Source organism: Artibeus jamaicensis, unplaced genomic scaffold (genome assembly GCF_021234435.1).
Source record: "Artibeus jamaicensis isolate MK-2021 breed Jamaican fruit bat unplaced genomic scaffold, CSHL_Jam_final contig_482, whole genome shotgun sequence".
NCBI lineage: Eukaryota > Metazoa > Chordata > Mammalia > Chiroptera > Phyllostomidae > Artibeus > Artibeus jamaicensis.
In genome coordinates, this window is record NW_026521857.1 from 15,199,836 (window position 1) to 15,213,149 (window position 13,314).

The following is a 13,314-nucleotide window of genomic DNA, read 5'->3' on the forward strand; positions in this document are numbered from 1 at the left end:
CTACTATATGTATCGACTATGGTAGGTGTGGTAAGTAATACAAAGAATAGGTTCCTATTCCTAAGGACATTAGAATTTTGTAGAAGAAATATGCATGCTCTAAGAGCTTTATAAATATTAATCCTTGTAAGAATCATGTACCTTCTACTATCATCCCTATGACACAGATAAAAAGACTGAGTGTCAAATGAAGAAGTATTTGCTGAAAGTCACACAGCTTGTAAGTGGTAGAGCCAAGAATCAAACCCTGACAGCATGACTCATAGAACTAAACTGTTGCATCATATAATTCAAGAGAGTATTTGATAAGTACCAGATGATGTATGAGCTGCCACAGGAAATTACAGAATTCTGAAACACTTCTTGCTGAGCCAATGAATTCAGAAAAGCTCAGATTAAACTGGGTCTATAAAAATGTAGTTTGTATATAAAGGCATTTGAGGTTAATCGTATGATTTCACTCCACAAACCTCTCCCTTTTTCTCTTTCCTTTTGTATGTTTTCCTATTAGTAAATGTTTCCTATCTCTTAGACTCTGTCCTTCAATCATACAGCCCGGCCCCCTTTCATTGTAAGCCTTCTTTAAAGATGTGTGCACTCATCATTTTCAATTCCTATTCAGCCATCAACTCTCTGCTTCCTGGCTTCTGTAGGCATTACTCTACTGAAATAACTTGATAACATCACCAATTACTATAGGACTGCTAAATTAATGGTTATTTTTCAGGATTTTTTTCCTTTTTAAGGTAGAAGAAAAAGAAACAATACAAAAAGAACATTAAAGAGGAAGAAAATAAGAGTAAATCATAAAGCTAACCCTGGTGACAGAACAGTATCAGTAACATAGAGGATACTCTATCAGCAATGAGGAGGTAGAGAAATGAGAGACCATATGAAAGAAAATGTTGAATCGTTTCAGTTAAGTGGTAAATTATGTACTATGAGTTGGGAGTCAGGTTCAAAGTTTAAGAAGAAAAAAGGTCTGAATGTATCAGAGTCGGTAAAAAGAAAAACAAAGGGAAAAAAACACATGAGGACACTGTGGAGAGGAAACAGGATGAACCAGAAACAAGACCAAAGGGATGCAAAAAGAGCCGGCTTTGAGACAGACAAACCTAGGTTTAAATCTGAAATTGATAGATATGAGGTAAGTGATATATAGATGTGGGTGACTAAACTTTTGAGTGGGTGAGTCAATTTTTCTAAGCCTCAGTTCCGCCATCAATAAAATGGATAGGAGTACTTCCCCAAGGATGTTGTAAGGGCTGAATTAAATAAGATGGCTTGTCTAAAGTGCTAAGGTCTTATCTGAGAACTTTACCCAATAATGTTTAGCAACCTAGGCACTGAAGAAAAAGGATGACATGTGAAGGCGGACATGGTAGAAGGTAAGGGAGAAAGAATCTGGGATTATTAGAGGACAAGACTGTAACTGATGACAGCAGAGCTCCAGGAAACGAATTTAATGAGGGTCTGCCAACCTAGAAGAACAGAGCTAAGCAGAGACAGGAGGTCAAAACGAGGTCACAAAGCACACTCAAGAGTGATATCTGTAGATGAGATAGAGGTTGTGGTCAGAGACGGAAAGCTCTCATTTCAAGATCTTGGAGGCTAATAGTTCCAAATAAGAATGAGGTTCAAGTATGGCTGAATCAAAGGGTAATCAAAATGTACACATTATTCTAAATCATGCATAGGATTTAAGATAGGTTGAGAAATCTCCAGTTATACAACTTGGGTTTTTTTGTTTGTTTGTTTTTTTTTTGAGAAAAACACTGAGTTAAAAGAAAATTCAATCTCTAAAGAAGGAGAAAATCAGAATGTAGTTAACTGTCCACTATATGGTAGGTGGATTTTTTTATACAACTTGGGTTTTTTTTTTGTTTGTTTGTTTTTTGAGAAAAACACTGAGTTAAAAGAAAATTCAATCTCTAAAGAAGGAGAAAATCAGAATGTAGTTAACTGTCCACTATATGGTAGGTGGATTTTTTTAATTTGATAAAATATATAACAAAATTTACCATTTTAACTCATTTTAAGTGTACAGTTCAGTGGCACTAAGCAATTAATATTGTTCTGCAATCATACCCACCTTCCATCTCCAGAACTTTTTTATCTTCCCATATTTTATGCTAGGTGGTTTTGTATATCATTTCATTTAATCCTTACATAACTTACATAACTTTTTATAAGGGAAAAAACTGAAGCTTTGAGAGGTTAACTGACTTCCTAAGGTCAATTCAGCTAACAAGTGGTAAATCTAGGATTTGAGTTTAGGTGTTTCAAAGTCTAAGCTCTTTCTACAACATGCCACTGCTAACCAAAGTCAGAAAAGACTCAAGAAAACTGTGAGGATACCACCTTTGCTGAACCCCTCTCGAAGAACTCGATATAGTTTACAAGCTATTTTTTTGCCTTTATTTCATTTTTCCTATAGGTAACTATAGGTAAACAAACACAAAAACCTACACTAAACATTGTTTCTAGATATTTTATGAGTGACCTTAATACACTCCCTGATTCCCAATCTACAAAATGAAAATGGCACCTAACACTAAAATAAATTTAAATTTAATTAGGTCTCGGATAAAATGTTCAGTATAAAACTTGTTTGTTTTTGCTATGAGCCATTTTAAAAATGAGGCACCACATTAACTTGCTCTTCTCTTCTATCATTTCTCAGATGAAATTCAAAAGCTATTTGTTCATTAAAAGTGTCACTACAGACCCTGGCTGTTATGGCTCAGTGCACTGAGTGCTGGCCTGTGAAACAAAAGTGTCACTTCTCTTCTAAGTATCATCTACTCCTTCCAAAATTTATGTTGCCCTGGAAATAATTCTCCACTTAACTGAGATAAGCTCAAATCAAAAAACAAAAAAGTAATCGTGTTAACACCCTCAAGCTTGTTCTTCATAAATGTTTTCATGTTACTTTCACTAAGTATAAATTAGATAATTGTAACCTTAGCCAAATAAGTCTAAAACTAGAAATAATATACCAAAAATCCCTTTGTATATATGTATGTATGTACACACATCTGTTAAGCACTGGGAACACATATACTATATATAAACCAACAGAAGCAGCAGGCTACAATTGCCCCTTGTAGTGGGTATTTTTCAAATGTGACTTGAGACATGTTAAAACCTGATTTAGATAAAAGTTTTTATTCTGTACACCAAGCAACAGAGTTGGCTGTTCAGGAAGAGGTTACAAAAGTTGTTCTGCAGAGGTTTTTGGCTTCCGCACCTCTGAGATTACACTATGTTTATTGCCAAGAAGTGTGTGTGTGAAAATCCCCTATTCGGAGCCACATGATGGCGCTTTTAGCTCTGTCAGCATTAACCATTCACTCCTATTTGATTTTTTAAATCATAATTTGATTCTTAACCTTCATCCTTCTTAGTTTTAACTCCTGATATTTTAGGTTACAATTCAAGAAACCTCCCTCCTTCAAAGACTTGTCAGACTAAAGTTAACCAAAGAGAATTTATAAATGCACCTACAGACTATCTAAATGAGCACACTGTCTCAGAGGAACAACTGTATGTGGTCTGTTTCTGGCCACCAAGTGGTAAAAAATTTCTAACTCACAACATGAGAAGCATCATACTGCATCATGACCCAGGCCATCTAGGTCAATGTTTTGTCTCTGACAGGGCATTAGGGGACATTTTGTGAGAAGCACTACTGCTCTCCATGACATTAAGGCTATACTGCAAATATTTTTTTCATACCTTAAAAAAAATATGAGGGCCTAGAAAGCCTCTAAGACCCTTATGACTCCAAAGCCTCAACAGAAATATAGAGCTAGAATTCCTAAGTTTGTCTAGATGTTTCTTAAATATATTTATATATTTTTATCAATGAGACAGTGAGCTTTATTATGGTATAAAACAATCTAAGGCATTGGAAGAGAAAATATAGGTTTTAGTATTTTAGAATCTGGTGAAAAAGGTTTTGTTTTTTTTAATATATTTTATTAATTATGCCATTACAGTTGTTCTATTCCCCACTTCATTCCCCTTCACCCTGCACACCTGCTTCCCCACCATTCCCCCCCTTTAGTTTATGACCACATGTCTCAAGTTCTTTAGATTCTGTATTTCCCATACTATTCTTGCCCTCCCCCCCTATCTATTTTCTATCTACTGTCTATGCTACTTATTTTCTGTACCTTCTCCCCCCTTCTCCTTCTCCCACTCCCCTGTTGCTAACCCTCCATGTGACCTTCATTTCTATGGTTCTGCTCCTGATCTAGCTCTCCTCTTAGTTTGCTTTTGTTTTAGGTGTGGTTGTTAATAACTGTGAGTTTGCTGTCCTTTCACTGTTCATATTTTTTTATCTTCTTTTTCTTAAGTAAGTCCCTTTAACATTTCATATAATAATGGCTTGCTGATGATGAACTCCTTGAATTTGATCTTATCCGAGAAGCACTTTATCTGCCCTTCCATTCTAAATGAAAGCTTTGCTGGATAGATCAATCTTGGTTGTAGGTCTTTGGATTTCATGACTTGGAATACTTCTTTCCAGCCCCTTCTTGCCTGGAAGGTCTCTTTTGAGAAATCTGATGACAGTCTGATGGGAACTCCTTTGTAGGTGACTGTCCCCTTATCTCTTGCTGCTTCTAGGATTCTCTCCTTCATTTTAATCTTGGCTAATGTAATGATGATGTGCCTTGGTATGTTCCTTTTTGGGTCCAACTTCTTTGGGACTGAGCTTCCTGGATTTCCTAGAAGTCTATTGCCTTTGTCAGATTGGGGAAGTTCTCCTTTATTATTTGTTCAAGTAAGTTTTCCACTGGTGGCTGTTCCTCTTCCCCTTCTGGTACCCCTATAATTCAGATGTTGGAATGTTTAAAGATGTCCTGGAGGTTCCTAAGCCTGTCCTCATTTTTTTGAATTCTTGTTTCTTCATCCTTTTCTGTTTGGTCATTTTTTTCCTCCTTCTGGTCCACTCCTTTGATTTGAGCCCCAGTTTCCTTTCCATTACTATTGGTTTCCTATGTATTTCCCTTCATTTCAATTAGTTTAGCTTCCATATGTTCCTCTAATTTGTGACTAAAATCAATCAGTTCTGTGAGCATCCTGATCACCAGTGTTTTGAACTGTGGATCTGAAAGTTTGGCTATTTCTTCATCACTTAGATTTATTGGCTCTGGGGCTCTGAGTTGTTCTTGAGCCATGTTTTGATCTGTTTGTGCCTGTTACATACGAGGAGTGGAGCCTTACTTGTTCACCAGGGTGGGGCCACCCAGGTCACTGGTTTGTGACGATGTGTGTGGGGGCGGGGTCAGAGAGGGACAATGGCGGTTCCCTCTGCCACTTTCTGCCGCTGGGGCCTGCGCAGTCCATCTCACTGCTAGCTCCTTCACTGGTTTATCTGCGTGCTAATGTGTGACTGTGATCAGCCCTCAGTGGGTCCACCCCTTTGCGCCCTCAGTGAGTCTGCCTGCTTCTCCACAACTGGGATTTGCCCACGGCTGCTGGTGCACCTGGGTAGGGGGCCTGGGTCAGTCTGGTGGATCTTTCCTGCCCGACCCCGCTCTGCTGCTGACTCTGCCCCTCTTACCGGTCTGGCTGAAGGGTTCGTTGTTGTCAGACTTCCATGTAGTTCAATTTTCTGTGGTTTGGCTGCGTTTTTGTTGCTAAAACTTTGTTGTTTTTAAACTTGGTTGTATGAGAAGGTGAAGTGTTTCCACCTACGCCTCCATCTTGGCGGAAGTCTGGTGAAAAAGTTTATACTTTCCCCAGAATGTAAGAAAGACCAAATTGTGTCAATTAAATTCAGTATTCTATTTCCAAATGGTGTGTAAGATCATGTGTTTCTGCAGAAGTCAACTTCAAGTTGTTCTGGACATAGTATAAAGCATTCCTGGTTTTTCTTCGTAATTTAACAACTTTGATCCAATCCTTTAACAGCCTTCATTTTTACAGAGTGAAGTGTTAAAATTATTTAAGTCAGTAACTTTTAGTCTAAATTCTTAAAGGTGACAGACTTCCCCACAATGACAAGGTAGGATAAGTTTTCCTAGTCTTATGCTAATAATTTTAATTTTTATCTATAAGTAAGACATTTCCTTATCTAGAAAACTTTCACTACAGCAGCGGATTGACTATGAACTGTAAAACATTAGAACTAAAGGGAACTAAGACCTTAAATGCAACTTTCTACTTCACAAATGAGGAAACTGAGGCTTAGTGCTGGTAAGAGTCTTTTCTATAGTAAAACAAAAAACCCTAATCTAGATCCAATAAAGCAGTGCTCTTAAAACTGCTGATCAAGACAACCAATTCAGTGGGTTGCTAACAGTATTTTTTAAAAGCTACAGTCAAGTACAAAATATCAGAGGCTTTTCATATAGTGAGGATAAGTACTGTTTCATAAAAACTTGTTATATGTATGTGATGAATAATAATGTAACATGCATTTATTATAGTAAAAAATTTTGGAAGTAACTGCAATAAAATATTAATTCTTTGGGTATGTTTTAAAATGTATTACTTTAAAATTATGATTATTAAATTATTACTCAATAATTAACATTAGTAACAAGATAACTACCATTAAATCACTGTGATATGATTTATTATGATGACTCAGTTTACACTAATAAAAATACCTTTGTATTGAATACTAAATGCCACCATTTGAAAGAAGCCTTTTTTTATCCGCTTTAAAAGAAAATAGGTTCTGGATGTTATATACCCCATATCATATTTGAACAGACTTTCTTTAAAATATCACATTTCTGTTGAGTTTGTTATATGTGCAATAACTAGACAAACTTTTTAAAATACTGAATTCTAGAATTATGGTCATTAGCAAACATATAATTATCAAACATTCTCTGTGAAAACACAGTGACATCTAGTGGATTCATTAAATAAACTGACATAATCCTTGCCTATAGAATTTAGAAATCAGGGTAACACTGATACTGATATGGTTATATACTGGCAAGTATTACATATACATTAGAGCTACAGTTACAAGGAGGGACCCAAAAGAAACCTGGAATTAGCTTCTGGAGGGCGGGCCCCTTGTAGGACACACTTCCCCACTAGGTGAGTGTTCTAGGAACCCCTCAGTATCAGTGGACCAGCTGGCATTTCAGTGACAGGCTGCGTTAAGCTTCACTGAATTTTTCTGAAGACTCTTTCAACACGTTTGCCATATTGCGATGGGTGATTACAAGTGCATCCACACACACCAGCAACTGAGCATTCAACAGTTTTTGACCAAAAAATGGCATGACATCCATGACCCACCCTCCCCATTCACCTAATCTCACCCCAAGTGACTTCTGTTTCCCTGGATGAAAAAAGTCCTCACAGAGAAATGTTTTGCAAATGTAGAAGAGGTGAAATAAAAAACGGGAGAAACTCTAAAAGTCATCAAAATCAGTGAGTTCAAAAACTGTTTTGAACAGTGGAAAAAAATCTCAGCAGGTGTATTGCATCGAATGGAGAGTACTTTGAAGGTGAATGAAGTTCAAACATGTAAGAACACATAATTTTTAATAAGCAAATTCCAGGTTTGCAGGGGGGTTACTCCTTGTACACTCTGCACAATGTGACAACTGTGTACAGTAACCATGAGTAATTACAGGTTACTCCTGGTTCCTTACAATCAAGTAGAATGTGATGAAAGAATCCTAGCCTTGTTCAGAATCTATCAATAGCTTAAGAAATACTTTTACTTTTTCTGAGCTTGTTTGACAGAATTTGGATTGAATTATCTCGAGGGCCCTTTTAGCTATTTAACTATGATCCTTTCTTTTAATTCATGTATGCCAATGCCAGATTAAATTCGTTTAAAAACATTTGATGGCTCCCCAGTGCTTGAGGATGTACCAAACTGAGTTTGGCCCCTTGTTATATATAATTATCTTCTATTTTTTCCCCCAAACATACCTTCTACTTCAAGTGAACTAATGTCCTTATTAGCTACTTCCAATACTCCAACTTACTCCTACAAGTTTATTTTCTCATATCTGCTTACAGTTTTTCATTGTCAAATGTTTTCTTTTAATATTTTATTTATTTATTTTCAGAGAGAAGGGAAGAGGAGAAAGAGTGGGAGAGAAACATCAATGTGTGGTTGCCTCTCATGTGTCCCCTACTGGGGACCTGGCTTGTAACCCAGGCATGTTCTCTTACTGGGAATCGAACCGGTAGCCCTTTGCTTCACAGGCCTGTGCTCAATCCACTGAGCTACACCAACCAGGGCTCAATGTCAAATGTTTTATTCTCACTACTTACGTAACAGGTCCCCATTAAAATAGGTACTAATTTGTTGCACTCATGTGTATTTATTTGGCCATCCCAGTGAGATTTAAATTTAAACTCACAGACTGGGCTTCATTCATGTGTGTAACCTTGTACATACTACACATTTTAAATGTAAACTCAATTGATTAGCTTACATTAGGGAAACCAAACCCATTTTCATCATTCTTTTTTAGTGAGGTGGGGGATGGCATATATATTTATAAGGTAGAATTTTAAAACCACAAATGTAAAGTGACAGAGCTTCATATTTTAGGAAAAAGTAGTCATTCTGAACATAAGATGGTAAGATTTAGAAAAAGGTCAGAGGGAAGACCTATTTTAAAATAGCTAAAGGAGTAACAATAACTATTTGAAGAAAACAGAGATGACGGGAAAGGTGGTTTGGTAAATGGTTTTGCAGCAGCCGAAGCAGATACGATGACTGGCTAAATGAAAGGGCTAAGTGGAAGAAGTAGAGAAGATATGTTTGGAAGCACAGTTAAGGAGAACGTCAGGAGCCACTGGCTTTAACAGTATGAAATGAAGTATGTTGCTAATGCAGGGCTAAGGAAGCAATGGGCAGCTCTGGTGAAAGAAATATTAAGAAAGGAAAAACAGAATAATAGTTTAAAAGGTGCTCCCAGCTTCACTGTAAACTTGGACAGTGCTACAATCTTTTATCCTCCAAATGATAGTATCAAACATAAGAAATGAACAACTTAGTCACTTTTACATTTAATTCAAATAACAAAGGCCAAATTTATTTGACATATTCTAAACCACACAGTAATAAATCATTAGGTAAAGGTGTCTGCCGACAAAGACACTGCCATCGGTACAACTGATATTAGGTGAGTGCACAGTAGTGTCATACTGTGCATCCGAGAAGACGAAGTTGTTTTGTTTTTATAGGCAAAGAGCTTTCACCAACTTGCATCTCAGTACATTTATGTCATTGACTATATTTAGTACAGATCCTATTTTACTACAGATAATATTGCCTTATGTTGTTATATTCTCTACCAAACATAAATTATCTGGTATACTACCTCATTAATTTAAGCCTTTGTTTGGAATTTCTAACCAATATAGTTTAATTATATAACAATATTTCTTGTTACTGTCTTTATAAGATTATGCCATTTATTTGCCCTGCAATAATAAATTTTTTTCTCAAATTTGGCAACTACTAAAATGTTGTAAATGTTCAAATATTTTGCCAAGGCAAAATCCCAGGAAGGTCCATAAAGGTTTTTTGGTTTTTGGTGGTTTTTTTGGTAAAAGTGACTCTCAATTGGGATTCTTTAAATTATAAAACATTGTACTGATTTTTAATAAAGATTGAACAAATTAGTAATCTAAACTTTTTTATCTTAGTACATAGTTTCCTAACAAAAAAGTGAGTTAAGTTGGATCTCAAGATCCAGTATCTTCTGAAAAATTTAACATTCTTACTCCAGGACTACCATATTTATGGAAATATTAAAATAAATAACTGGCTGAGAGCACTCTTGTGTTCATTAGATGTGATGATACTTGATTCATGAATCACTGAATAAAATCAATTAAATCTTTAACAAAAAAGAAATAACTGCTCTAACAGGAAGCAAAGTTCAGGTTTTGTGATTAAAGCTAAAGCAACAAAGAAGTAACATCTGTATGAATTTCCTGACTTCAAGCATAAAATCCTTAACAGCTATGCTTAAAATATAACCATTTCCCCACAATTAAAATGTATACAGTGGTAACATTCCAAAGGCAGCTAAACCTACTCTCTGCATACCTCAAAAAGGAGAAAAATATTTCAAATATGTGAATGAACATAATGATTTAAATTACCTTTCTTCTTCTCGAACCCACACTGGAGATTTAGGAATTTGTGCTTCAAAGAACTTAGATGCTTTGTAACAAAAATCGCTGCAGAAACACTGAAAAAAAAATTTTAAACTAGTTAGGGTTTTTTTAATTGTAAAACACAACATATATACAGAAGAGAGCATAAAACATAAATATGTAGTTCAAAGAAAATAATGAAACCCATGAATCTGCCACCCAGTGTAAGGACTGAATACTGTTGAAGGCCGCTATGTGACCCTCCTGATGGCATTATGCTCCACACCCCAAGAGGTAATCACTATCATACATTTTGTCACTTGTTTCCTAGCTTTATTTTAGTTTTGAGGTCTGTCCAGAAGTTACGCAGCCATGTAACATAAAAAATAGAGATATTTGTTGAAGAAAATACAAGAAACACTGTACTGCAACACAATGATGCCTCAAAGTAGGCACCTTGGGACCTCAAAGTTCTCCTAATCACATCAGCTGCCTTGTCACATTTTCCTGAATCTCACTGATAGTCTGAAATCTCTTACCTTTCAAAGGTGATCTTAGTTTTTGGAAAAGCTAGAAGTTGCAGGGCACCAAATTTGGGCTGGAGGCGGGTTGCGTGACCTGGGTAATTTAATGTTTCACCAAAAAACTCTACTCAAGACACGATGCATGAGAAGGCATGTTGTTGTGATGAAGCTGCCAACCACCAGTTGCCCATAGCTGAGGCCTTCTGACTCATCCAAATAGTTTCCACAGAGGAATGTCCAAGCTTAACTCAAAATCTGATGCAGATTTGTTGCTCTACTCACTCAGTCCTTTTCAATGTGATGGCCACACTGTACACATGCTCATTCAACATCGTCTACTGCCCCCACTGACCAGTACGGTGAAGTCATCATTGTTCACACATGCACATTCCAGTCCACTCTCCTTGGCTGCTAGATTACATCAATGTCATGCAAACCATTCTTGTTATATTAATAATGGCTGGACTTTTTCCAAACAGGCCTCATATATCTTATAAAATTTACCACTCATTTTTACCTTTTAAACTTTGCCTGAATGGAGTCATACTGTTATATATTCTTATTGTTTCTTGTTCCACATTATGTTTTTTGAGATTATTTCACAAAGCTGTAGCTTATTCATTTACACTGAGTATTACATTCCATTGTGTAAGTACTCTACCCTTTATTTAATGTTTATGGACAATTGAGTTGTTTCTAATTTTTTTTGCAATCACTACAGTTACCATGAACTCTTTTTTTACAATTATTCAAATTTTTTAAAAATGTGGTAAAATATGCAACATTTACCAACTCAATGATTTTTAATCATTTTTAAGTGTATGGTTCAATGGCATCTGGTATCTTCTCACTGTTGTTCAACCATCACCACCAATCACCAGAACTCTCTTCATCTTGCAAAACTGAAACTCTACGCCCATTCGACAGTAACTTTCCATTTCTGCCTCCTCTGACAACCATTATTCTACTCTTGGTCTCTATGAATCTGACTACTCTAGCTACTTCAGATAATTGGAAGCATGTATTTGTACTTCTGTGCTCCCTTGCTTCACTTAGAATGTCTTTAAATGTTATCCATATTGTAGCAAGTATCAGAATTTCCTCCTTTTTAAGTTTTTAGGGGTAAATAACATCCCATTTATGCATATACAATATTTTGTTTATCTAAGAATATTCATATACATATGTACTTGTGCATACAAGCAAGAACTTCCTTTGGATACATACCAAAGAACAGAAAGGCAGGTCATAAACAATACGCAAATTTGGCTTTACTAGATAATGCCAGTTTCTCAAAGAGGTTGTACCAATTTTTATTTGACCAGCAGTATACACAGTTACTAATACCATCAGATTTTATAATTTGGTTAATTTGGAAACTGTGAAAACAACTCATGTGTGTTTTTATTTGCTATTTTCCTGACTAAGATTGAGTACCTTTTCACACATTCGTTAGTAATTCAAGTTTCTTTCATAAAATTTTTGTTCAGTTATCTATCTTTTTCTTATAGACTATATCTTTTGGTTATGAATCTGTGGTCAGATATGGTAGTAATATAATTCCTCCTTATTTGGAACTTATCTTTTCACTCTTTTTTGGAAACCTCTAACAAGCAAACATTAATTTTTTTTAAAAAGATGCCTTTAAAAAAAAAAGATTATTTATTTATTTTTAAAGAGGGGGAGGAAGGGAGAAAGAGAGAGAAACATCAATGTGTGGTAGCCTCTCATGTGGCCCTGACTGGGAATCAAACCTGCAACCTTTTGGTTCACAGCCTGTGCTCAATCCACCGAGCTATGCCAGCTAGGGCTAAATATTAATTTTAATGGAGAAAAATTTATCAGCTTTTCCTCTACAGTCTATAATTTCTTATTTAAGAAATCCTCTCTAGTCTAAGTTTATAAAGATGTTCTCCCGTGTTAACTTTAAAAAGGTTTGTCTTTTACACTTAAGTCCTTCATTAATCTAAAATTGATCTTTGCATGTACACTGAGATAAACGTGAATTTTCATTTTTCACATATACATAACTAATTGTGTCAGTACAATTTATGGAGTAATAAATCCTTTCTCCACTGATCTATAATATTCCTGTTTTTATCTAGCAAGTGTCCACGTATGTGCTAAGTCTGTTTCTTCTTCTCTATTCTGTTCCATGATTTACTTACCTGAATTTGTGCCAATAAGCACTTAATTTTTAAAGTTCAAGAATTAATTAAAGCATAAGCAAAGACTGTCTTAAAACAGCCCTGGCTGGTGTAGCTCAGTGGACTGTGCACGGGCCTGCGAACCACACGATCGCAGTTCGATTCCCGGTCAGGGCACATGCCTGGGTTGTGGGCTAGTTCCTGGTGGGGGATGGAGGAGAGGCAACCATGCATTGATGTTTCTCTCCCTCTCTCCTTCCCTTCCCCTCTAAAGATAAATAAATAAAATCTTAAAAAAAAAAAAAAAAGGAATGTCTTAAAACACCTTGAATAAAATATCTACAAATAAAAAAGTTTTTAATATGACTATTTTCTAAAAGGCAAGACTTTAAAGCTGTTTTTAGAATTTCATTTAGTATAATATTAAAAATTAACTGCCAAATTGAAAATATACTTTAAACTTACCTTTCTTTCAGTAATATCATATACTTTGTTGGTTTTGGTAGAAATTTTATATTTCTGTTTTGGTACCTAAA

General features: G+C 35.8%; 1 protein-coding gene across 1 annotated transcript in view; it reads right to left on the reverse strand.

The window, feature by feature from the left end:
- Positions 1-13,314, reverse strand: part of RPAP2 (RNA polymerase II associated protein 2) — a 105,755-nt gene that overhangs the window by 84,142 nt on the left and 8,299 nt on the right. The window contains exons 5-6 of the mRNA XM_037162049.2: positions 13,244-13,309; positions 10,114-10,202 (exon numbers count right to left, since the gene is read on the reverse strand). Coding sequence (XP_037017944.2) covers positions 10,114-10,202; positions 13,244-13,309 — 155 coding nt within the window. The remainder of the gene's footprint in view (positions 1-10,113; positions 10,203-13,243; positions 13,310-13,314) is intronic.